Source organism: Pristiophorus japonicus, chromosome 5 (genome assembly GCF_044704955.1).
Source record: "Pristiophorus japonicus isolate sPriJap1 chromosome 5, sPriJap1.hap1, whole genome shotgun sequence".
Classification (NCBI taxonomy): domain Eukaryota; kingdom Metazoa; phylum Chordata; class Chondrichthyes; family Pristiophoridae; genus Pristiophorus; species Pristiophorus japonicus.
The window spans coordinates 63887554-63911111 of record NC_091981.1 but is presented as its reverse complement, the minus strand read 5'-3'; the positions used below and the strand labels follow the sequence as shown (position 1 = coordinate 63911111).

General features: G+C 43.2%; 2 protein-coding genes across 13 annotated transcripts in view; one reads left to right on the top strand and one right to left on the bottom strand.

Moving 5' to 3' along the window:
- The window catches only part of atxn1a (ataxin 1a), a 399635-nt gene extending 385211 nt beyond the window's left edge, over positions 1-14424 (top strand). For all 12 annotated transcript variants that reach the window (XM_070880692.1, XM_070880687.1, XM_070880691.1 and 9 more), the window contains one exon: positions 10958-14424. In XM_070880692.1, coding sequence (XP_070736793.1) covers positions 10958-11488 — 531 coding nt within the window. In that variant the 3' untranslated portion in view covers positions 11489-14424. The remainder of the gene's footprint in view (positions 1-10957) is intronic.
- Positions 14425-20894: 6470 nt separating this feature from the next.
- LOC139264366 (GMP reductase 1) overlaps positions 20895-23558 on the bottom strand; it is a 139440-nt gene continuing 136776 nt past the window's right edge. Inside the window, exon 9 of the mRNA XM_070880681.1 lies at positions 20895-21570. Coding sequence (XP_070736782.1) covers positions 21390-21570 — 181 coding nt within the window. The 3' untranslated portion in view covers positions 20895-21389. The remainder of the gene's footprint in view (positions 21571-23558) is intronic.

Sequence of the window (23558 nt, the reverse complement as noted above, 5' to 3'; positions counted from 1 at the left end):
CCACTGAGGTTCCAGTAGATGCGCAAGAAGCTAGAATTGGAGGAGCACAGATATCTCGGAGGGTTGTAGGGCTGGAGGAAGTTGCAGTTAGGGAGAGATGAGGCCATGGAGGGGTTTGAAAACAAGGATGAGAATTTTAAAATAGAGAGGTTGCTTAACCAGGAGCCAGTGTAGGTCAATGAGCACAGGGGTGATGGGTGAACGGGACTTGGTCTGAGTTAGGATATGGGCAACAACGTTTTAGCGGACCTTAAGTTTATGGAGGGTGGAAGATGGGAGGTCGGCCAGGAGTGCATTGGAATAGTCAAATCTAGAGGTAACAAAGGCATGGATGAGTGTTTCAGCAGCAGATAAGCTGGGGCAGGGTCGGATGACGTTACAGAAGTGGACATAGATAGTCTTAGTGATAGCACGGATATGTGGTCGGAAGCTCGTCTCAGTCAAATATGACACCAATGTTGTGAACAGTCTGATTCAGCCTCAAACATTTGCTAGGGCGAGGGATGGAATCGGTGACTAGAGAACAGAGTTTGTGGCAGGGGCCCAAGACAATGGCTTCAATCTTCTCAATATGTAGTTGGAGGAAATTTCTGCTCATCCAGTACTAGATACAAGCAGTCAGACAATTTAGAGATGCGAGAGAGCGAGAGAGAGGTGGTGGAGAGGTAGAGCTCAGTGTAAAAGATTGCGGAAATTCCAGTGTACATTTTTATCGATGTAACTTGTTTTAAATTCTGTAATCTTTTGTGCTATTTCAGTCGATTTCACTCGGATTGTGCTGATATCTAGGTGGAAACATAGAAAATAGATGCAGGTGTAGGCCATTCGGCCCTTCGAGCCTGCATCGTCATTCAATAAGATCATGGCTGATCATTCCCTCAGTACCCCTTTCCTGCTTTCTCTCCATACCCCTTGATCCCTTTAGCCATAAGGGCCATATCTAACTCCCTCTTGAATATATCCAATGAACTGGCATCAACAACTCTGCGGCAGGGAATTCCACAGGTTAACAACTCTCTGAATGAAGAAGTTTCTCCTCCTCTCAGTCCTAAATGGCCTACCCCTTATCCTAAGACTCTGTCCCCTGGTTCTGGACTTCCCCAACATCGGGAACATTCTTTCTGAATCTAACCTGTCCAGTCCCGTCAGAATCTTATACGTTTCTATGAGATCCCCTCTCATTCTTCTAAACTCCAGTGAATAAAGGCCCAGTTAATCCAGTCTCTCCTCATATGTCAGTCTAGTCATCCCTGGAATCAGTCTGGTGAACCTTTGCTGCACTCCCTCAATAGCAAGAACGCCCTTCCTCAGATTAGGAGACCAAAACTGAACACAATATTCCAGGTGAGGTCTCACCAAAGCCCTGTACAACTGCAGTAAGACCTCCCTGCTCCTATAGTCAAAACCCCTAGTTATGAAGGCCAACATACCATTTGCCATCTTCACCGCCTGCTGTACCGGCATGCCAGCTTTCAATGACTGATGAACCATGACACCCAGGTCTCGTTGCATCTCCTCTTTTCCTAATCTGCTGCCATTTAGATATTCTGCCTTCGTGTTTTTGCCCCCAAAGTGCATAACCTCACATTTATCCACTGCCATACATTTGCCCACTCACCTAACTTGTCTAAGTCACCCTGCAGCCTCTTAGCATCGTCCTCACGGCTCACACCGCCACACAGTTTAGTGTCATCTGCAAACTTGGAGATATTACACTCAATTCCCTCATCCAAATCATTAATGTATATTGTAAAGAGCTGGGGTCCCAGCACTGAGCCCTGCGGCACTCCACTAGTCACTGCCTCCCATTCTGAAAAGGACCTGTTTTTCCCGACTCTCTGCTTCCTGTCTGCCAACCAGTTCTCTATCCACGTCAGTACATTACCTCCAATACCATGTGCTTTGATTTTGCACACCAATCTCTTGTGTGATGCCTTGTCAAAAGCCTTTTGAAAATCCAAATACACCACATCCACTGGTTCTCCCTTGTCCAATCTGCTAGTTACATCCTCAAAAAAATTCTAGAAGATTCGTCAAGCATGATTTCCCTTTCATAAATCCATGCTGACTTGGACCGATCCTGTCACTGCTTTCCAAATGCGCTGCTATTTCATCCTTAATGATTGATTCCAACATTTTTCCCACTACTGATATCAGGCTAACCAGTCTATAATTACCTGTTTTCTTTCTCCCTCCCTTTTTAAAAAGTAATGTTACATTAGCTACCCTCCAGTCCATGGAAATTGATCCAGAGTCGATAGACTGTTGGAAAATGATCACCCGTGCATCCACTATTTCCAGGGCCATTTCCTTAAGTACTCTGGGATGCAGACTGTCAGGCCCTGGGGATTTATTGGCCTTCAATCCCATCAATTTCCCTAACACAATTTCCCGCCTAATAACGATATCCTTCTCACTAGACCCTCTGTCCCCTAGTACATCCGGAAGGTTATTTGTGTCTTCCTTCGTGAAGACAGAACCAAAGTATTTGTTCAATTGGTCTGCCATTTCTTTGTTCCCCATTATAAATTCACCTGAATCCGACTGCAAGGGACCTACGTTTGTCTTCACTAATCTTTTTCTCTTCACATATCTATAGAAGCTTTTGCAGTCAATTTTTATGTTCCCGGCAAGCTTTCTCTTATACTCTATTTTCCCCCTCTTAATTAAATCCTTAGTCCTCCTCTGCTGAATTCTAAATTTCTCCCAGTCCTCAGGTTTACTGCTTTTTCTGGCCAATTTTTATGCCTCTTCCTTGGATTTAACACTATCCTTAATTTCCCTTGTGAGCCATGGTTGAGCCACCTTCCCCATATTTTTACTCCAGACAGGGATGTACAATTGTTGAAGTTCATCCATGTGATCTTTAAATGTTTGCCATTGCCTATCCACCGTCAACACTTTAAGTATCATTTGCCAGTCTATTCGAGCCAATTCACGCCTCATATCGTTGAAGTTACCTTTCTTTAAGTTCAGCACCCTAGTTTCTGAATTAACTGTGCCACTCTCCATCTTAATAAAGAATTCTACCATATTATGGTCACTCTTCCCCAAGGGGTCTCGCACAACAAGTTTACCAATTAGTCCCTACTCATTACACATCACCGTCTAGGATGGCCAGTTCTTTAGTTGGTTCCTCGACATATTGGTCTCGCAAACCATCCCTAATACACTCCAGGAAATCCTCCCCCACTGCATTGCTATCAGTTTGGTAAGCCCAATCAATATATAGATTAAAGTCGCCCACAATAACTGTTGTACGTTTATTGCACACATCCCTTATTTCTTGTTTGATGCTGTCCCCAACCTCACTACTACTGTGGTCTGTACACAACTCCTACTAGCGTTTTCTGCCCTTTGGTATTCCGCAGCTCCACCCATACCAATTCCACATCATCCAAGCTAATGTCCCTCCTTACTATTGCATTAATTTCCTCTTTAACCAGCAATGCCACCCCGCCTCCTTTTCCTTTCTGTCTATCTTCTTAAATGTTGAATACCCCTGGATGTTGAGTTCCCAGTCTTGGTCACCCTGGAGCCATGTCTCCGTGATGCCAATTACATCATATCCGTTAACTGCTATCTGCACAGTTAATTTGTCCACCCTATTCCGAATAATCCTCGCATTGAGGCACAGAACCTTCAGGCTTGCCTTTTTAACACACTTTGCCCCTTTAGAATTTTGCTGTAATGTGGCCCTTTTTGTTTTTTGCCTTGGGTTTCTCTGCTCTCCACTTTTACTATTCTCCTTTCTATCTTTTGCTTCTGCATCCATTTTATTTCCCTCTGTCTCCCTGCATAGGTTCCCATCCCCCTGCCATATTAGTTTAACTCCTCCCCAACGGCACTAGCAAACACTCCCCCTAGGATATTGGTCCCAGTCCTGCCCAGGTGCAGACCGTTTGGTTTGTACTAGTCCCACCTCCCCCAGAACCGGTTCCAATGTCCCAGGACTTTGAATCCCTCCCTTCTGCACTACTTCTCAAGCCATCCTCCTCATCTGCACTATCCTGCGATTCCTACTCTGACTAGCATGTGGCACTGGTAGCAATCCTGAGATTACTACTTTTGAGGTCCTACTTTTTAATTTAGCTCCTAGCTCCCTAAATTCGTCTCGTAGGATCTCATCCTGTTTTTTACCTATATCATTGTGCCTATATGCACCATGACAACTGGCTGTTCACCCTCCATTTTCAAAATGTCCTGCACCCGGTCCGAGACATCCTTGACTCTTGCACCAGGGAGGCATACATACCATCCTGGAGTCTCGGTTGCGGCTGCAGAAAAGCCTATCTATTCCCCTTACAATTGAATCCCCTATCACTATAGCTCTCCCACTCTTTTTCTTGCCTCCTGTGCAGCAGAGCCACCCATGGTGCCATGAACTTGGCTGCTGCTGCTCTCCCCTGATGAGTCATCCCCCTCAACAGTACCCAAAGTGGTGTATCTGTTTTACAGGGGGATGACCGCAGGGGACCCCTGCACTATCTTCCTTGCACTGCTCTTCCTGTTGGTCACCCATTCCCTATCTGGCTGTGTACCCTTTATCTGCGGTAAGACCAACTCGCTTAACGTGCTAGTCACGTCATTCTCAGCATCGTGGATGCTCCAGAGTCAATCCACCCGCCACAATGCAGTCCATCAGGAGCTGCAGGTGGATACACTTCCCGCACATGTCGTCGCCAGGGACACTGGAAGCGTCCCTGACTTCCCACGTAGTACAGGAGGAGCATAACACGTGGCCAAGCTCTCCTGCCATGACTTAAACCCTAGATTAACTTAATTTGGCAACAACAATGCTAAAAGGTTACTTACTGATAAAGAAAAAGAAAAACTACTCACCAATTACTTACCCCCTTGGCTGTCTCGTCACCTTTCTATTTTTTTGCCTCCCTGCTGCAGCTGCAGCGGCTGGCCTCTCTGACGTCCCGCTCCGCCGCCTTAGGGAGGGGTATAGGGGCTGACAGGCCGACTCAGAATCCACTCCTCAAGCCCCGCGATTGGTTGCAGAACACGCTGCTCCCTGGGCCCTCCGATCTCTGAGCTCTCTGACTGCTCTGGGAACCAACAAGAAATCACCACTCGCCAACATTATGCTGCCAGATTAAGTTGAGGGGCTCGGAGGAAGAAATAAAATGAGGCCATGAATTGAATCAAAATAGTGGAGTGCTGAACCTGCCTTCCTGCACCAAGATGGCCGCCGTTAGCCTGTGCCTGTGACCGGGAGAAAGCCCCGAAGCTGCAACCTCTCTGATGAAACTTTGTCATCTGCCCTAATGTCTCCTTATGTAGCTCAGTATCAACTTTTGACAGTCAATACTCCTGTGAGGTGCCTTGAGATGTTTGATTATGTTAAAGGCGCAATATTGTAGCAAGCTGTTATTGTAGAAACCTACAGAAGTTGCCACTGTTGCATGAGAAACAGACTGAGAGACACAGGGCAGGTGGGAGAGAGGGGGCTGAGTGGGGGAGGGAAGGAAAGAGGGGTGAGGACAATGCACGAGCGACGAGAAAGAAATTTATATGCTGGATTAGGCTACAAAATAATAGTCCTGCTCCTTTCAAATCAACTCAAGATCTCCTGTTGAAACACGGACTTCAATAGACTGCACTCTAGCTGCAAGATTGCTCACTGCTACCTTTAAATTCATCCAACTATTAGACTGTTGGATGCCTTCAGGAATTACTCCCAACTTGTTGGCCTGTCACTTCTTTTAACACACATAATATACAAACAACATTAAAATCATGTTAAAAGTGCCATGTATGGGATGCTGTGCCACAGGATTCACATCCATGATTTTCCATAAAGTAATCCAAAATCTCTGTGCGGGAGGGTGGGGCAGTTTTAGAATATAATGAATGTATGCCTGGATGTCCCTTTAAGCAACCACTTTGAGCAATGTTGACAGAGTTCTACAAGCTAGTTCCTTGGTAGCTCTCTTTGGCTGGGCATGAAACCCAAGAAAAGGCGGCACAGAGATGACCGGCTGCAAATGTGTTGTTCCTTGTCACGGGGCCACTGGACATGCACCCGACTGCCCCAAGATAAGTTCCTAGTATCGGCCACAATTTTGAGAGAAGGTAATGAACAAAGAGTAGCTGTTCTCAAATCAGATCAAATAACCCCTAGGTCACATTTGTATACCTCCTGAACAGTTGCTTACAGAGAGCGATTGGGAGAGGTTGGGGGCATGATACGTGCCTGCCCTCTCATGTGCAGAGCTCAGAGGTAAATGGAAACACTGCTGAGGGAGTTTCATTCATTCATAGGCAGTCCTTCGGAATCGAGGAAGACTTGCTTCCACTCCTGAAGTGAGTTCTTTGGTGGCTGAACAGTCCCAATACGAGAGCCACAGGTGGGATAGGTGGTCATTGAGGGAAGGGGTGGGTGGGACTGGTTTGCCGCACGCTCTTTCCGCTGCCTGCGCTTGATTTTTGCAAGCTCTCAGCATTGAGACGCGAGGTGCTCAGCGCCCTCCCGGATGCACTTCTTCCACTTAGGGCAGGCAGTCTTTGGCCAGGGACTCCCAGGTGTCGGTGGGGATGTCGCATTTTGTCAGGGTGGCTTTGAGGGTATCATTTCCGCTGTCCACCTTTGACTCGTTTGAGGGAGTTTAAATGCTGTCTGAACACACTTTTAGCACAATTATATTTAAACATAACTATGCTCTAAGGATACTTTCCCAGGCTCAACAAACTTATCCAGTAAGTAGCTAAACCATACATGTTGGGAAAGTCTCAGGTCTGATCTCCAATTTAAGCTGCGTTACCTTATCTCAGGTAAGGAGGTAGTGGCGACGTCACTAGTAGCCTCTCAGAACCTGAGTTATGCTGGAGAAAAATCAACCAGGATTCTTGCTCCCCAACTGTTTTCATGCAACTCCTGCACATACTCTTGGACTCTGTAGGCCAGAGCAGGTAGGGTTTCATCAAAGAGGTAGGTTTTAAGTAGTGTCTTAAAGGTTATTTGAACACAGTCACTGTATTTAATACTGGGAAATTTGATCCTAACTAAATGTTTTTTTTCTTCTCTAATATTGAGTACTTTTGTTTTTAGGTGATTAGATTTCTACACAATATATAACCTGGTATACAAGTACTGAATCCTAGTGGTTATGGTACGGGCCATGGGTTCAAATTCCACCATGGCAAGTTGTGAAATTGAAACCAACCTGGTAACTTGTGGGCTAGCACCAGATAACCATAAAAACTTTTGGATTGTTACAAACCCATTTGTTTCACTGATGTCCTTCAGGGAAGGGAGCCTGTTACCCTTCCCGCTCTGGCCTACAAATGTTTGCAATCTTGCACTACCTGGTTGGCTCTTATTGCTTCAAGTGGTCTAGCAAGCTACCAAGTTTAGTAATAAGTACAATGTGGTATGCATATTATTAATATATCAAAATTGTGAGGCTCATTCCAGCATGTTTAAAAGTAGTGTGAAATTTTTTTCATAAAACAAGTCAGTTTGGTTGTAGCATCAAATTTTGTTTGGGGTATTATTGATGTGTTTTCAATCAGTGCAATGTCTCAAGATCTATGCAGGCAGAGTTCACTGATTTGGATTGAAACAAGACACTTAGACCACCACCTCAAAGAGGTGACTTTGTGACCATCTCTGTTCTGTGTTGGCAGAGCCATCCAGCAATGCTAAATTCAAAATTTTGATTACTAGGATGCCAGTATTAGTGGCTTTTTCCACTCCTAGCATGAATTAATTATTTCTGGAGAAGTGAACATGGGTAGTTAAGAATGTAATGCCCAATAAAATAAGATAGCTTTCAAAGCAATAGATTAGAATGATATATTACCAAAGTAATACATCCAGCCTCTTAAGTTTGAGGAAAAAAATTAGATGGATGCCTTCTTTCCCCCATCCCATATATCACCGTATGGCTCCAGTGAGTCTCTTTGTCTAGACAGTCATTGAGCATTACATTCTTAACGACCCATATTCATTTTTCCAAATGTTAATTTATTTTTTGTGTTGCAATTTTGCATAAGCAAGTTAAATGTAGCTTGCTGCCCCATCACTTGTTTCTTTTTCACCTTGCTTTTATTTCCCTGTCCTTTCTGTATTAGTTATATAGACCCATTTGATTCTGATGAATGGTGACCTCAGACTATCTAGTAAGTAATGAATAAAAGGTCTCATTTTAACACCAGATAGTTGAATCCTCTCCCTCTATGAATTATTCAGCCAATTGCCTTGTCTTCTATCTTCTTAAATTGTTGGTACTGGTGCAAAGGCTGCAGATGTCAGTGATAAACTGGTCAAAGATGTTCGTTCTTTTCCCCCACCACATATGAAGTAATATTCACTGGAGTTGTGTCTGTTGATTCCTTGATGTTTTCTTGGACCCAGCAAATGTCTGTTGTTTCTACTTTGATTTTTTGCCATTTGTTTTCAACATAAAATGTCATTACTGAAAGTGCTGATTTTTCAAACTAAGCCTTTGCTACTCTCTCTAGTGTTTGTCAGCAGCCTGACCAAAACCACTTGTACAAAATCCAGAAATTTCAGCTTGTGTAACACAGCTTTTCTTCCTTCACCCCACCATTGGAAGAGCCTTTGGCTACTTCAGTCCTGCTCTCTAGAATGCCCACCCTCTCTCCTTTTCACCTTCACTTCTTCCCAACTGAGTTTTTAGTCACTCTGTCCTAATCTCATTCCCATGACTCAGTGCCCATTCTTCTATTTTAGCTCTTCCCCCTCCCCCCCCCCCCCCCTGTAAAGTTTTCCACATTAAAGATGCTAAATAAATAAGTTGTTGCAATTAGGTATATCATAATTACATGTCAACATCATAAAGATCTTTCTGAATTTGTAGTATAATCAACTTAATTGTGTAAAACAAATCGATTGCTAACTATGCTTCAAAACAGTATGGCCGGAATTTTCCGAGGGGGTGGGGGGGTGGTGGTGATCAGTGGGTGGGTAGGATAGGTGGCGAGTCAGATGAGAAATTTGATTTTTTTGACTGGTGGTTGGGACGCCGCTGTCAACCTGCCGCAAAGCACCTTTCCCACTGGCGCCTGTGATCTCCGATCCGACCCGACTCGCAGAGGTGAGCGACCCAATGAAACCAATTATTGGATTGTCGACAACCCCTCAATAATGCTTTTAACCTTACCGTTTAACTTTACGTGCTCGCCCACAGGATCCATGCTGCTTGGGGACCATGTCTGCGAACCTGAGGCGGGACTTGAATGGCCATTGCTTCAGCTGATTACTTGACAGTGTTAACTGTACAGTAAAAGCTCCCACCTGACAGATCATCTCTTTCCTCAACCACCAGCTGTTTCTCAGTCCTTGCAGGCATTCCACTCTCCAAGCACTCTTACCTCATTGGAAGAACTCTCCCACCATAACGGAATGCTTCTGTCATCTTTACTTCACCTGCCATCTTTTCCATCAACATGGGTGGCCTTTATACTGTCTCACCCTGGTCCTCAGAATCCGAACACAATCAGCCGCGCCACCAGCAGCACCAACAACAATACTAACCTTCATCGCAATCACCTGATGCTGCATAGGACAGAAGGCATCAGCACCCGAGCACATTGCTGCCCGGGAGGTCAGGGATGGCCTCACCATGGCTAGATTTACTTCACTTGATGATGTACACCCTGGCTTCCACATGATGTGCCAGGTTGGCACCACATCAACACCATAAAGCATCCCTACAATGTCCAAGCCATTCCATTCACACTCACCAACATTACAGGGAGTACCGTTATGTCTCATCATTCACTGCAACTCACTAAGCCGCTTCCAAAGGTGCACACAAATCTGTAAGAAAGTGTTGAAAGTAAGATTTCAATGTTTGATAGAACATTAACAGAAACTTTACATGAACATTGGATAAAAAACCCAGGTGGCTGCCCTTGTGTGTTGTTAATTGGTACGATTGAAGGGTGGCTAGTGAGATGGGTATATGATAATGTAGAGAGAGGATGGGTGGAGATGCCTGGCAAGTTGATGTGAGTAAGAATGTGCAGGACCAGGGTAGGGAAGGCAAAGTGTTGGGGATGTGATGACAGACACAGGAGGATGAAGGTGAGTGTAGCTTTGTGCTAACATTCGTGATCTAATGAGATAATTGAAAGGTTTGCGCCACTGCAGCTAGGTCCTCCTGACCACATCCCCGTTTGTGTTCTCCTGTGCAATGTGGAACCAGGCAGTTTTGTTCTCCTGGGGAGGTCTCTCTCACCCATCAGAAGATAAGACCTCCTCCCTGCGTGCTCTGACTCCCTCCATAAGCATATGGAGGGAGTCATAGGAGAACCTGGCTGCAGCCCTGCACCTCTGTACAGTGATTCAGTGTTTGCAGCACCTCAATGCTATAGAACACTGGCAGCACAAATGTCAAAAGAAAGTTAGCCATCGCCCATTTAAGGAAACCGGCTGATGCCATGTCATGAATGACGTCACCAGATCTGCTTCCTCTAATTGGGCCGGGAAACACGCTGGGAGAGGTTGATGAGGCCCATCGACATAAATTCATTTTCCAGAGTGGGATGGCATCAGCAGCGGGGCTGGGACCCGCCATTGACATTGCACGCCCTGTACCTGCCGAGTTAAGGAAAATTCCAGCCTATATGTCCATGAAGTCTACAAAGGAAATCGAGCAAGGAATTAACTTGGGATAATCAATAAAAATGCTTATGGTGTCATTAAGAAAACACTCCTCATTACCACAAAACCTATATGCATGTTTCAGTCAAATCGTATTGAGAGTGATGGTGAAATATAATTCATTTTATTCCATCTGGTCAGTTTCACTTTGATATCTAAAACTGTAACTGGTGATTGTCAATGTTTTTGTTCTTGTATTCTTGGTACTTTTTGTCAACTGTTAATAGATAATAGGCTTGTATACTTCATGAAGCTCATGTTTTGAATGTTGCATTTAAACAGGTGAAGATTTACTGTGTTGAATTTTATTTTCAGGTCAGTGTTGATGTTCTAGTGGAACATCCTTTTTTTGTTTTTGGAAAAGGCTGGTCATCATGTTGTCCGGAAAGAACCTCCCAGCTCTTTGGTTTGCCATGTTCCAAACTTTCTGTTGGTGACGTTTGCATATCTCTTACACTGAAAAATCTGAAAAATGGCTCTATAAAGAAAGGACAGACTATTGACTCGACTGGTGTCTTGTTGAAGCACCCAAAGAATTATAGTATATCTGGGAGCAGGCCCCGACATTTGGAGCAAGAGAACGGGATTGTTCAGGGAAGTGTACCAGTTGTCTCAGAAAATGGCAAACTGAGGTTTTCTGAAACCATTACAATACAGTCTGCAAGTTCTTGGCTAAACAAAACAGAGGTCGGGAGGCCTCCAACAAGAAAAAGGAGGTGGTCTGCTCCCGAAACGCGAAAAGTAGAGAAGACCGATGAAGAGCAGCCGTTGAATCTTCCCAAGCCTTCCTTCATTCCTCAGGAGGTTAAGATTTGCATTGAAGGACGGTCCAACGTAGGCAAGTGAAGGCACTTTGGGGAGCGGCAGAAGCTCAAAAAAATTTAAATCTATAATACTGTACTGTAGACTTAAAGCTAGAAAAAAAACCCAGTATTTACATGTTATCTGCTTGTTATTTTAGGTTTTTTGTTAATAACATGTTGTAATAATTTCAAATGGTGTTAAGGAGGAGACTGGTAACTGTTCTTTCCACATAGCTTTGACTGTTCACTGTTTATTGAATGCCCTTATGAAAATTCTCACCTGGATTATTCCTATCATGATTAGAATTCATTATTATCTTCTCTGGTACTGTTTTTAATTTTTTTTTATTCAGTTCGTATTTAGTGACAACTGGTGCCGCTTTCTTTTTCCCCACGCTTATTTGAATGTTGTGCAACACAACAAAGTGGCAGGATGGTCTTTAAGCACTTGCAATTCAGTAATATTTATTTACTGGGTATCTTGGTCTGAATGCTCAACATCATACCAAAATGACAAGTTTAGTATTATCTGTAAACACTGTCATCGACATAGAACTAGATACTGAACTTGAAAGGAAAAGGAAACTGAAGAATGATGTGGTCTAGAGGGCGTGAGTCTAGAACCAATTGTAGATTCAAGTTGTTTGGAAGAATGAGAATCATTCGTGATGATTCTTGCGTGAATGATTATATATGGTAGCAGTAGTCCACTGAAGACTGCTTTATCAGAAAGCACTTTTTAAATGTAATGCTTCAAAAAGAGGGGAAAAAAATCCCAGAGTTGAAACAAAAGCTGGAAGAGAAATCTAGGGTTATCCAGTGTTTAACTGTTGTACTTTTAAAGCATTTGGCAATTTGCACACCTTGAGAGTCAACAATCATGCAGTGAATCTGTCAATTGTTGTTTTTTTCTCTACCTTTTTTTTAAAAAAGGGGAAACTAAAAAAAAGAGATGTAGCGATCATTGTTTGGCCTGCCTTAGCATTGGGACCTTCCCACAGTGTTGTTTCTTGGGATATCGAGTTTAGTGGTTGACTCAAAAGTCTGACATATCTATGAAAGTAATCTCTCTTAGGACAGCTCAAAAGGATGAATGTTTCCAGTAACTTGCAGTTTTAAAAGATATCAGGCTCCTCAATAGCAGATCTTTCAAAAATTAAAGATGGTTTCAAATAGTATAATAAAAAGGTTTCTTATCTGCTTAATTATATTTTACACAGAATGTCAGTGTATACCAGTGATAGTTTATGATTTTAAAAAAATGTACAGGGTTTTACTCATTCAGATCTTTGTTCTCAGTCATCTTCAAGTAGAGCTTAAGTTAGATTATTTTAGTTTGACATGCGCAGTGCTTTCTAAAGCACATAACACGAAAACACTTAAAATGTCATTCATCAAAAATGCAGTATTTAAAATGAACAAAGCCTCCTTTGATCTTGCAGTTGATTTTTAGTTTCATAACAGGTTCTCAAGCAAAACTGAAAACTTGGAAGTGAGCAGGGGGTGATAACTTTTTAATTTGTGCAAGTAACTTGGAAGTTTGGATGGCATTGGAAACTGTAATTTCTTGGCTTGTAGCTAGCACTTGCATCTTTAAGATTGTATCCAAAGCTGTTTCAAGATCTTAATGGGGTCTGGGGGGGGCGGCGGCGGTGGTGGTGGTGAGACAAAAGACTTGAGTATTGCAGAAGTTCATTATAATTAAATCTCTCAGCGATGCACCAAAATAGCTGGGCTGGTTTTCAGTATATTGCACATTCACATTGCTTGGTTAGTGCTGGGTTCCTAATGATAAAATGGAGTTTCTGCTCAGTAAATACATCAGCCCTTCCATTTACTTGCTCAGGACAGTCACATTGTTTTATTTTTCTTAATGCTAGATGGTAAGAGGTAATTGAAATGGAGGAGCAGTGGAGTACAGAAATACATATGAGATTTTAGATAAAAGAATCAGTACCACTATACATTTAAATAGGTGTTTTTTTCCCCAGGAAGCAGGGACTCGTTAAACTGACTGGATCTACTGAAGAAACACTACAGGAAATAGTCAGGCGCAATGCGAGCAATACTTGTTTTATGTTGATTTATAAGTAGGAATTCCAGTTCTAGCATAATGCCAGGTAACATCATTCGATCCAATCACCTATTACTCTGAATTTGTTTGCTTGTTTAGTACGTGCAATAACCTTTTGTTAAAAGTGCCAAGTTTAATCTGATAGTTCACATCTTTTAGCTTACATTTTAAAAAGTATTATTTGCATTTCTTGCTAATCATTGTACTGCTAGCTTTTTTAAAAAAAACGAGTCCCTGGCCTCCTTTTTTAAAAAAAAGAGCTGGATCAGAATGCAAGGAAAGCCTTTTCATTTATAACCAGATCAGCCATGTGCCTCTGTACAAAGTCTGATTTGCAATAGTTAACTGACAACAGGCTATTTTTTAAAAAGTTTGTAGTGGACAAAAATAAAACACAAAATCACACAAAGGTAGTCAGGGTAATCCCACCTGTTTGTAGACAGTTACAAATATTTACTGACTGTTCCTATAATAGGAGAGATTTCCACCTACAACACCTTTTTAATTTGTCTGGACAGGATGATTGGAGAGACCTGTAGAACCCTTTCACACCTCTTACTCAGGGATGGGGCTGGTGTGCATGTGGAACACTGATGTAACCGGAAGCAGCACTTTCACTAACTCTGAAGCCTAATTTCTTTTTTAACAGACCTAGCCTCAAATATTGTTACCTTACTGATCAGATCATCGTAGCACTGTATCTGGTTGGAACCTTGTAAACAAACTGCTTTTGAAGGGTTTAACAGTAAAGGCTTGCTCGTATCGATTAGTACAGGTAATGTGAACCTATTGCACATGGAGATTTGAATGTTGGTGGAAGGTTACTCAGTTTTTGAAAGACTCGGATACTGTTTAAACTAGCTTTGACTTTCATACCTTGTAATATATTCGGGGGGGGGGGCGGGGGGAATAAACCATTAGAGAAGTTGAAGGTTAAATTTAGTTGTACATTTTAATTTGTAATGCCCAGGAGATTGATCTGTTCAGACTGTGGCAAGGATGAAGTACTGTACAAAGGCTTTTAGACATGCAGCCAGTTTGTGAATAGTTCCCAGATATGAACTGCTGCTCCTGAGTTTGCTATGTTTTTGGTTGTTGGTACCTATTGAAAGTTTTAAGTCTTCCATCGAGAATCAAATAGAGGCGGTAATTGTTTTTTTTTGTTTTCTTCATGGACTGACTAAGCTGTGGTCACCTAATGGCAATGGCCAGTAGACGCAGGAAAATGGGGGAGGGAAAAATGTTTTGCACCTTACTGATGATGATGAGAGTTTTTTCAGTGCATAAATACGTAGTTAAGAGCTTTCATTGTGAAAGGGGGACGTTTTCCGTACACGTGCGTATTCTATGTAATTCCAGTGTACAATATTGTACTTGCACTAGCTTTTTTTAAACAATTATACAAATGGAAGAATTCATATTCTATTTTCTAATCGTGGTGTGTCTATTTGTAGGATACACTCGGGTCTGTTGAATTTTATGGTCCCTTTCTTTGATGGTGCTTGCAGGTTTTCTAGTTAGAAGTTATTTCATTATTATGATAATATTTGATCCAGACTTTGAACAAATTTTGTTTTAAAGAAATTGTCTGTATACCAGTACAAGTTTATTGTTTCAGTATACTCGTACTAATAAAATAACAGTGCCAACCGCAACTGTTTCCTCTAGTTGCTTGTTTCCAGTTTTATTCTTTTGACGCACTTTGTATCGATCACTTAACTTCACACAGCCTCCTCAGGCACTTGAGCACTATAGTTATAAAGCACACAGTGGGTCCATTGTTATTGACAGGAATAAAGCAGAGCTCTGCATTCACTGGAGAGGATGATACCAATTTGTTGCTATCCAATTTCTACAGTATACCCAGTCCCTTAAGAGGAAATTGGTAAAATAAAGAAATGAAAACTAAAAGCTACAGGAATACAGGACAGAATTTGGGATTGTATAAAAAAAACAGGAAACCGAAAGTTCTTTCTACATTGCAAATGCCATTGCGCAAAGTCTGTGAGCCAAGGAGTCAAGTACTCTGACCAATATTTATCCCTCAACCAACATCACTAAAAAAACAGATGATCTGATCATTATCACACTGCTGTTTGTAGGACCTTGCTGTGCACAAATTTCTTGCATTACAACAGTGACTACATTTCAAAAGTACTTAATTGGTTGTGAAGTGCTTTGCGATGGCCTGAGGTCATGAAAGGCACCATATGAACAAGACTTTTTCTCAACAGAACAAGATATAAAACTCAATGCCTATCATATGTAAACTGAACAGGTTTCCCGATCTACTGGTTTTACTGCCTCCCACAATGGCCTTGTAAATGCATTGAGACTGTTCAACGTATCACCTTGCTGTGATGCAAGTATGCATTAATCTATCTGTGTCTTGTTTGCTGGCTCATGCTAGTTTTTTTTTAAATAGAAGACTTTATTTCCAAATATAAATTGAAAGTTCCTCAACACCTCAGCTATGCCTCCAACTAGGTGGTTGTTTTCAGAATTAACCATCAGCTGGCATCCAGGGGACCAGAGGCACAGGGTAGTACATTAATGTAGGAAGGTGATGCAAATAGGTTTGGCATCACTCTCCCAAAACTAAAAGTGGCGTAATAGAAAAACAGAGTACTCGAGACATGTAATGTCAGACTGGGGTGGGTGGGTGTGGTGGTGAAGATCCACGATAATTTGTGCTTGAACTCCTATTGTTTCTAATCTACATAAATGATCTGGTTTTCAAAACCAACTGTAACATGGTCAAATTTGTTAATGAAGCAAAAATAGCGAGAGCAGTGAAGACAGGATGCAATAAAAAAATTCTATATCCATTGTCACGAGCCAACTAAGAAGGCTAACGGAACACTAGGATATGTAGTTAGAATAGTTGAATGATTGGGGCATTTTATGAATTGATGCTTCCTGTGGAGCTTTGGCCACCAGGACTGCATTTCTTGAATTTGGACATGGAAGTTATTGGGCCTTGCAGAATTTTTGGTCCATGGGAAGAAAATCCTATGGACCCCATGGTCACACTCCCAATAAATACTCCAGATGGGCGAAACTCCGCATTGGGAGCACAACTTAATAAGATTTACTCTTGTAAGTGTACAAGTTTCACAGGCTTTACCGTGTACTGGCCAAAATACTGTTTTAGTCATCAGGCACAAAATAGATGTGCTTGTATTAGATAAGGCACTTTGAATAGTAGCAAAACAAATCACACATGGAAAAGGATGAGCTCTGATGAAACTGGTGAATCTTAAAAGTCTAGAAAGAATGCGGTTAAGGGAAGAAGTTACTTCATTGAGTATGTAAAATATTAAATGGTGTCTAAATAAACCCAATTTATTTCACAGCTAAGAAAGTATGTAAGAAAAATAGTCGGATGGCTCTAGGGAGATTTCACAATATAGGTAATACTGCTGTAATTAAGCAGCAATTCTTTGGGAGGATGTGATTCTGCAATTTGCTAAGACAAAAAAAACTTAAAATGAGCAAAACACTCCCAGTTTTCTTTATCATAGCTTCTTGGCAACAACTGGTGACAAAAAGGTGCCAAGCAGTCTCTCAAAACTACTGGCAACTGGCTGCTAAATGGCTGACCATCACTTTGAAACTACATTTCATTTTGTGGGTTGATGAGGTTAAATAAACTTCTGTCACGAACAAAATATTTGAGAAGTGTTTTGTGTTAACTTGAGTTTTTCCATTCAGCGAGATAAAGTTTTGACCAGGGTTTGGAGGAATGCTGCTGTGTATGAAAAGCACTGGAGTTCTCTTGTAGCACTTCTCAGGTCACTGTTCATTATCCACTTCGTAGACTTCTAAAATGAAGACATTTAACTCTGAGACAGCCCTTGACTACTCTCTCCAAAACATAGTTAGAGTAGCTACAAGCTAATGGGAAGACAGTTTTTATGGTAAAAGAGGCTGCACTTAAAAAAAAAAAAGTAATTTCTTCAATTAATGTTCTATTTTTCAGTGAGTGGAGATGATTCTGTAATAGCATGATAGTTTTCCAGCACATAGAATACTGCCTTATTTGCTACTTTTATATGTTTATATGTCTGAACACCCTTCTTCTCCCCATGCCATGGCATGTTCATTGAAGTAAGGCTGTGCCTTGATTTTGGTCAAGGACTTAACCACAAAACAAAATATATATCTTACAGGTTACTCCAGTGAGTATCACCTTAAGACATTGCTGACAGTCGTATAATTCCACATTTTCAATGTGGTCCTCCCCACAGAAAAGCTGTTGTGTTGAATATGTAAGTCTACAGAAGAACGGAGAGTGGGCCAGAAACCGAGGCACCTGCAACTTGCAGAGATTAGTATTTTGTAGACCTGGAGGTTACCACCTTTTGCCAAGTCTAAAAATAGAAGAGATGGGGTTGAGAAATTATTGCTTGGCTTCAGATATATCATCCTAAATAAAATCCATACATTAAGTAACATTGTCCTAGTGTTTCCTGCAGTGGTTCTATCTACTTGGAAATCCCGTGACATTCAAGTGATGTGTTCGATGTCATCAGCGTTCTGCAACTCACTATTTCTCCAATTGTTTGACCAAAAATCTGAGAGTCATGATATGGTACGCAGCTGCTGGCTGTAGTTGTTTCAGTTTGAGAGTTCGCACAGCGAAAAAAATCAAGAAAAAAATAATGTGCTTTGTGGAGTAATGCAACTGAATTGAATAGGGAACTTAGCGTTCTAAAGGGCAATATTCTGATTCTAGAGTGATCTCAGCAAAAAAGATTACATTTACATAGTACCCTTCACAATCTCAGGACATCCCAAAGAGCTTCACAGCCAATTAAGTACTTTTTAAGTGCACTCAATGTTGTAATATAAGAAACATAGCAGCAATTTGTGCATAGCAAGGTCCCACAAACAGCAGTGTGATAATGACCAGATAATCTGTTTTAATTGGTAATGATGTTGGTTAAGAGATAAATATTGGCCAGAACACTGGGGAGAACTACCCTGCTCTTTGTCGAATAGTGTTATGAGATCTTTTATGTCCACCTGAGGGCAGATGGGGCCTCGGTTTAATGTTTCGTCTGAAAGACACCACCTCCAATAATGCAACACTCCTCCAATACTGTAAAAGGAGTTTCAGCCTAGATTTTGCAGTCAAGTCTCAAGTGGGAATGGAAGCCACAACCTACTGATTCAAAGTTGAGCCACGGCTGACACCCAATTGTAGCTTTAGATTTGAGAGCTGCTGCTGCAGTGTTTATGCCAATGTACATGTATTGTTTAAACTATCTACACGCATTTATCTGGATCATTTATGACTGGACTTAATACCAACTAATAGCACAACTGGAATTGGGCACCCAAATTATAAGAGGCTGCAAAAGCTGGGAGTGTTTACACAGGAGAAGAGTAGGGTTAGGATCGACTATACTTAAGTATTCAAGAATCTATTGATTATGGATAAAATAAATGTCTATGTTTAACAGCCACAGATTCTACAATGGGAGAGCATAGTCTCAAACTTAGTTGAGGGTAGGTGAAAAGACAGTTTAGATTTAACTACTTTCCCTAGATTCTCCATCCTCTGTAATGACTGCCAAGGAAAGCAGTGGGGACTGATTGTACCAGCAAATTCATGAGAGATTCAGGTAAGTACCTGCTGCAAAATTTAATAGAGGGGTATGAGAGCTATCATGGGATATATTTCCCAGACACTGGGACTAGCCAGATGGAAAGCAGTGATCTTTTCTGGTCCTATACATTTCTCTCTTCCTTTGGTCCTTTAGGCCAATGTCTGGATTCTGCTGCTGTCTCTTTCAATGTTACAAGTTCTGACTTATTCACTCTGTTGGAAAATCAAAGCTGCTTTAAAAAAAAATCAAGTATGTAAATAAGAACCATGAACTATTTCTGCAAGTTGTATGATGTGATCAGCACCGTAGAATTTTATTATGACTGTCTTCATTTGCTTGTGACGTTAAATATAATCAAATCTTATTACGTAGTCACTGTACAAGATGTACATTTTAAACTTTAGTTGCTAAATCCAGATTAAAGCTAAAAGGTTTTGAGGATTACAAATGCATAGCATGTGGATAACCAGTTATTTGTTCCCTGCATGTAAAGTTGAGCAGCTATAATGTTCAATTTCAGTAAAGGAATGGCTGACTCGTGAGTCATTAGTATAAAGGTGCAGCGTACCGAATCCGGAATCCTCAGGACTGAGGCCGTTCTGGATTTTGCGTTTTGCTGGATTTTGGAACGTCTTTCTGACATCACGAATCCGGAAACCTCTGAGCCCAGGTTCGGGTATTTCAGGATTTCGGAACGTCAGAAAGGGGGGGGGGCGGGAGTGGAGAAAGAGAGAGGGGGGGTGATCGTCGATGAGCTGTTCAGGGCGACGGGTGGGGCCTCATTTCCCTGGAGATGTTCAGGCGGGGCCCTGCCACCATGGAGATGTTCAGGCGGGGCCCTGCCACCATGGAGATGTTCAGGCGGGGCCCTGCCACCATGGAGATGTTCAGGCGGGGCCCTGCCACCATGGAGATGTTCAGGCGGGGCCCTGCCACCATGGAGATGTTCAGGCGGGGCCCTGCCACCATGGAGATGTTCAGGCGGGGCCCTGCCACCATGGAGTTGTTCAGGCGGGGCCCTGCCACCATGGAGTTGTTCAGGCGGGGCCCTGCCACCATGGAGATGTTCAGGCGGGGCCCTGCCACCATGGAGTTCAGGCGGGGCCCTGCCACCATGGAGATGTTCAGGCGGGGCCCTGCCACCATGGAGTTGTTCAGGCGGGGCCCTGCCACCATGGAGATGTTCAGGCGGGGCCCTGCCACCATGGAGTTGTTCAGGCGGGGCCCTGCCACCATGGAGTTGTTCAGGCGGGGCCCTGCCACCATGGAGTTGTTCAGGCGGGCCCTGCCGCCGAGGACCTGATCGGGCGGGGTACCGCCGCTGAGGAAGTGTTTGGGCCGGGGCGAAGTTGGTTCGCCGAGGCAGGGAGAATCCAGATATATTTTCCGGTTTCCGGACGACCCCACCACGGATCGGCCCGGATTCTGGAACATTCTGGATCCGGAACTCCAGATTTTGGAGGTTGAACCTGTACTATCAAAGGGCCAGTAACAGGAATTGAAGTGAACTACACAGGTTTTATTTCTACTTTCAGAATTTACTGCATCAGAAAGTCTTTTAAAACAAAATTGAGCAATTCGATGTATTCTAGAAGTACAAAAAGAAACACTATTAGTTCAGAAAAGAATATTAAAGTTGGCACATTATGTTTCCTGGAGAGCTCCAGCTGATGTGATATTATTATGATCTATTCCACTTCACACTCCTGTAATATCACTATTGGATATGGGAGCTACACGCTATTAAAATGAACCACTAGTTTTATGTATGTAATTTTTAATTCCATATCCCCAGACAATATACACAGTTTTTTTTAAGCCGTCTTGTATAATTAAAAATAATTCTTCAAATTACATTGTTTCGCGACATTCATAATTGTATACTCCTGAGCACTGTATACAGAATTGAGATATTCATTGTATACTAGGCAATAGTGCCCCATATTTTTAACACCTGAAAATAATTTGGTTGAAGCAATTATTGATCTTTATCTCATGATGACATCTTCAGTAAAGAACTGCTTCACAGCGATAGAATATTTTTGACTGTACAGACAGTGGAAGACAGCAGTGCAAACCTAGCTAAAAATCCTGGAGGCAATGGGTCTATTTTATTTTAAGCTTCAAACCAAAGAAACAGTAAACATTATTGCACTATGCAGAAGTGGAAATTATATTGAAGTACACTCAAGCTTTTGAATGGGAGACCACGGTGTAAATGAAACTCTTCAGTTTCTTTTGCCTGAGACCCCAGGCTAAGAAAACATTTGGTTAAACTGCTGTGTTACTCGGATGAATGTTGTCCTCCGGCTCAGTTCCTTCAGTTTAGCAGCTCCCACGTAGGTGCAGGTAGAGCGTAATCCCCCTAAAATGTCGAGGATTGTGCTCTCTACATCCCCTCTGTATGGAACCTCCACTGTTCTGCCTTCTGAAGCCCTAAATGGAAAATAAATGCAAGAGGTAATTCACATTGTTGCAATAAGAGCCTGCATGTGAAAAAGAGAAAAGACAATGGGCTCAATTTTCCCCAGTGATTTGCGTGTTTTTTTGGAGCAGGCTGCTCTTTTTGGCCTAAGTTGAAAAACCACAGTTTCCCCAGTCAATTTGCACCAGTGTAACTCAGTTATGATTTTTTTTTAGGTCAGTTTTTTTTTTCAGCCAAAGGGGGCGTAACCAGTCACCTAAGCCAATTCTGGCCATTTAAGGAAGTTTGGCCGAGAGCTGCTCCAGTTCTGCTTAGGCCAGCGTATGTGACCTCTGCAGAAAAACCTTCCAGAGAGTTCAGGAAATCGGCGCAGCAGATGCAGGACACACTGAAAGAATTGAAAAACACACAGCAGCAACTTCCCTCCAACCTCGCCCGAAGGCTGTCCGGTCCCATTCTCGGTCCCCGGTTCTCACACACAGTCCGGTCCCATTCTCGGTCCCCGGTTCTCTCTCACAGTCCGGTCCCATTCTCGGTCCCCGGTTCTCATACAGTCCGGTCCCATTCTCGGTCCCCGGTTCTCTCTCACAGTCCGGTCCCATTCTCGGTCCCCGGTTCTCACACACAGTCCGGTCCCATTCTCGGTGTCCGGTCCCATTCTCGGTCCCCGGTTCTCATACAGTCCGGTCCCATTCTCGGTCCCCGGTTCTCATACAGTCCGGTCCCATTCTCGGTCCCCGGTTCTCTCACACAGTCCGGTCCCATTCTCGGTCCCCGGTTCTCACACAGTCCGGTCCCATTCTCGGTCCCCGGTTCTCTCTCACAGTCCGGTCCCATTCTCGGTCCCTGGTTCTCTCACACAGTCCGGTCCCATTCTCGGTCCCCGGTTCTCTCACACAGTCCGGTTCCATTCTCGGTCCCCGGTTCTCTCACACAGTCCGGTCCCATTCTCGGTCCCTGGTTCTCTCTCTCAGTCCGGTCCCATTTTCGTCCCCGGTTCTCTCTCACAGTCCAGTCCCATTCTCGGTCCCCGGTTCTCACACAGTCCGGTCTCATTCTCGGTCCCCGGTTCTCTCACACAGTCCGGTCCCATTCTCGGTCCCTGGTTCTCTCTCTCAGTCCGGTCCCATTCTCGGTCCCCGGTTCTCTCTCACAGTCCAGTCCCATTCTCGGTCCCCGGTTCTCTCTCTCAGTCCGGTCCCATTCTCGGTCCCCGGTTCTCTCTCACAGTCCAGTCCCATTCTCGGTCCCCGGTTCTCTCTCTCAGTCCAGTCCCATTCTCGGTCCCCGGTTCTCTCTCTCAGTCCGGTCCCATTCTCGGTCCCCGGTTCTCTCTCACAGTCCAGTCCCATTCTCGGTCCCCGGTTCACATACACGAGAGAGACAGTCAGAGATTGGACCAGTAAGCCCTTCAGGCAGGGTTGGAGGTAAGTTTTTACTATGTGTTTATTCAATTCTTGTAATGTGCTAGTAGCTGGCTGTATGCTTCACTTTGCAGCCTCAGTTCTCATTGTGTCTGGTTACCATGGCAGCCCGATCTTTTTGGCACAGATCAAGGCTCCACCCCCAAAACTAAAGGTCGGGTTACGCCACGCCAAAATGAAGAAATCCAACTGGGAAACTTAAAATATTTTTTTTGCATGCTTCGGCCCCAAAAAATCTGGCATACCTCTTCAAGTACGCCAAAAAAATGCTTTGGGGAAAATTGAGCCCAGTGCACTGCCCCCTCTAACGGCTAATAATGCTAACTCCTGTGGGAGACAACCGAACAGAAAATAAAAATTTGTGACCAGTCTCAGGAAAATAGTGAGAAGTTCCTCCCTCACTGCAGAGGCAATCGGGCAACTTCCAGGAGACTATGGTTGCCCATCACACAACTGTATCCAAGTCCACCTTGTTCACTATTATGTAAGGAGCCCAGTGGATAGAACACTCTCAGACCAGAAGATCCTGGATGTGATTCCCAGTTGTGAATGAGTTAGCTCATCTCAGTTGGAGT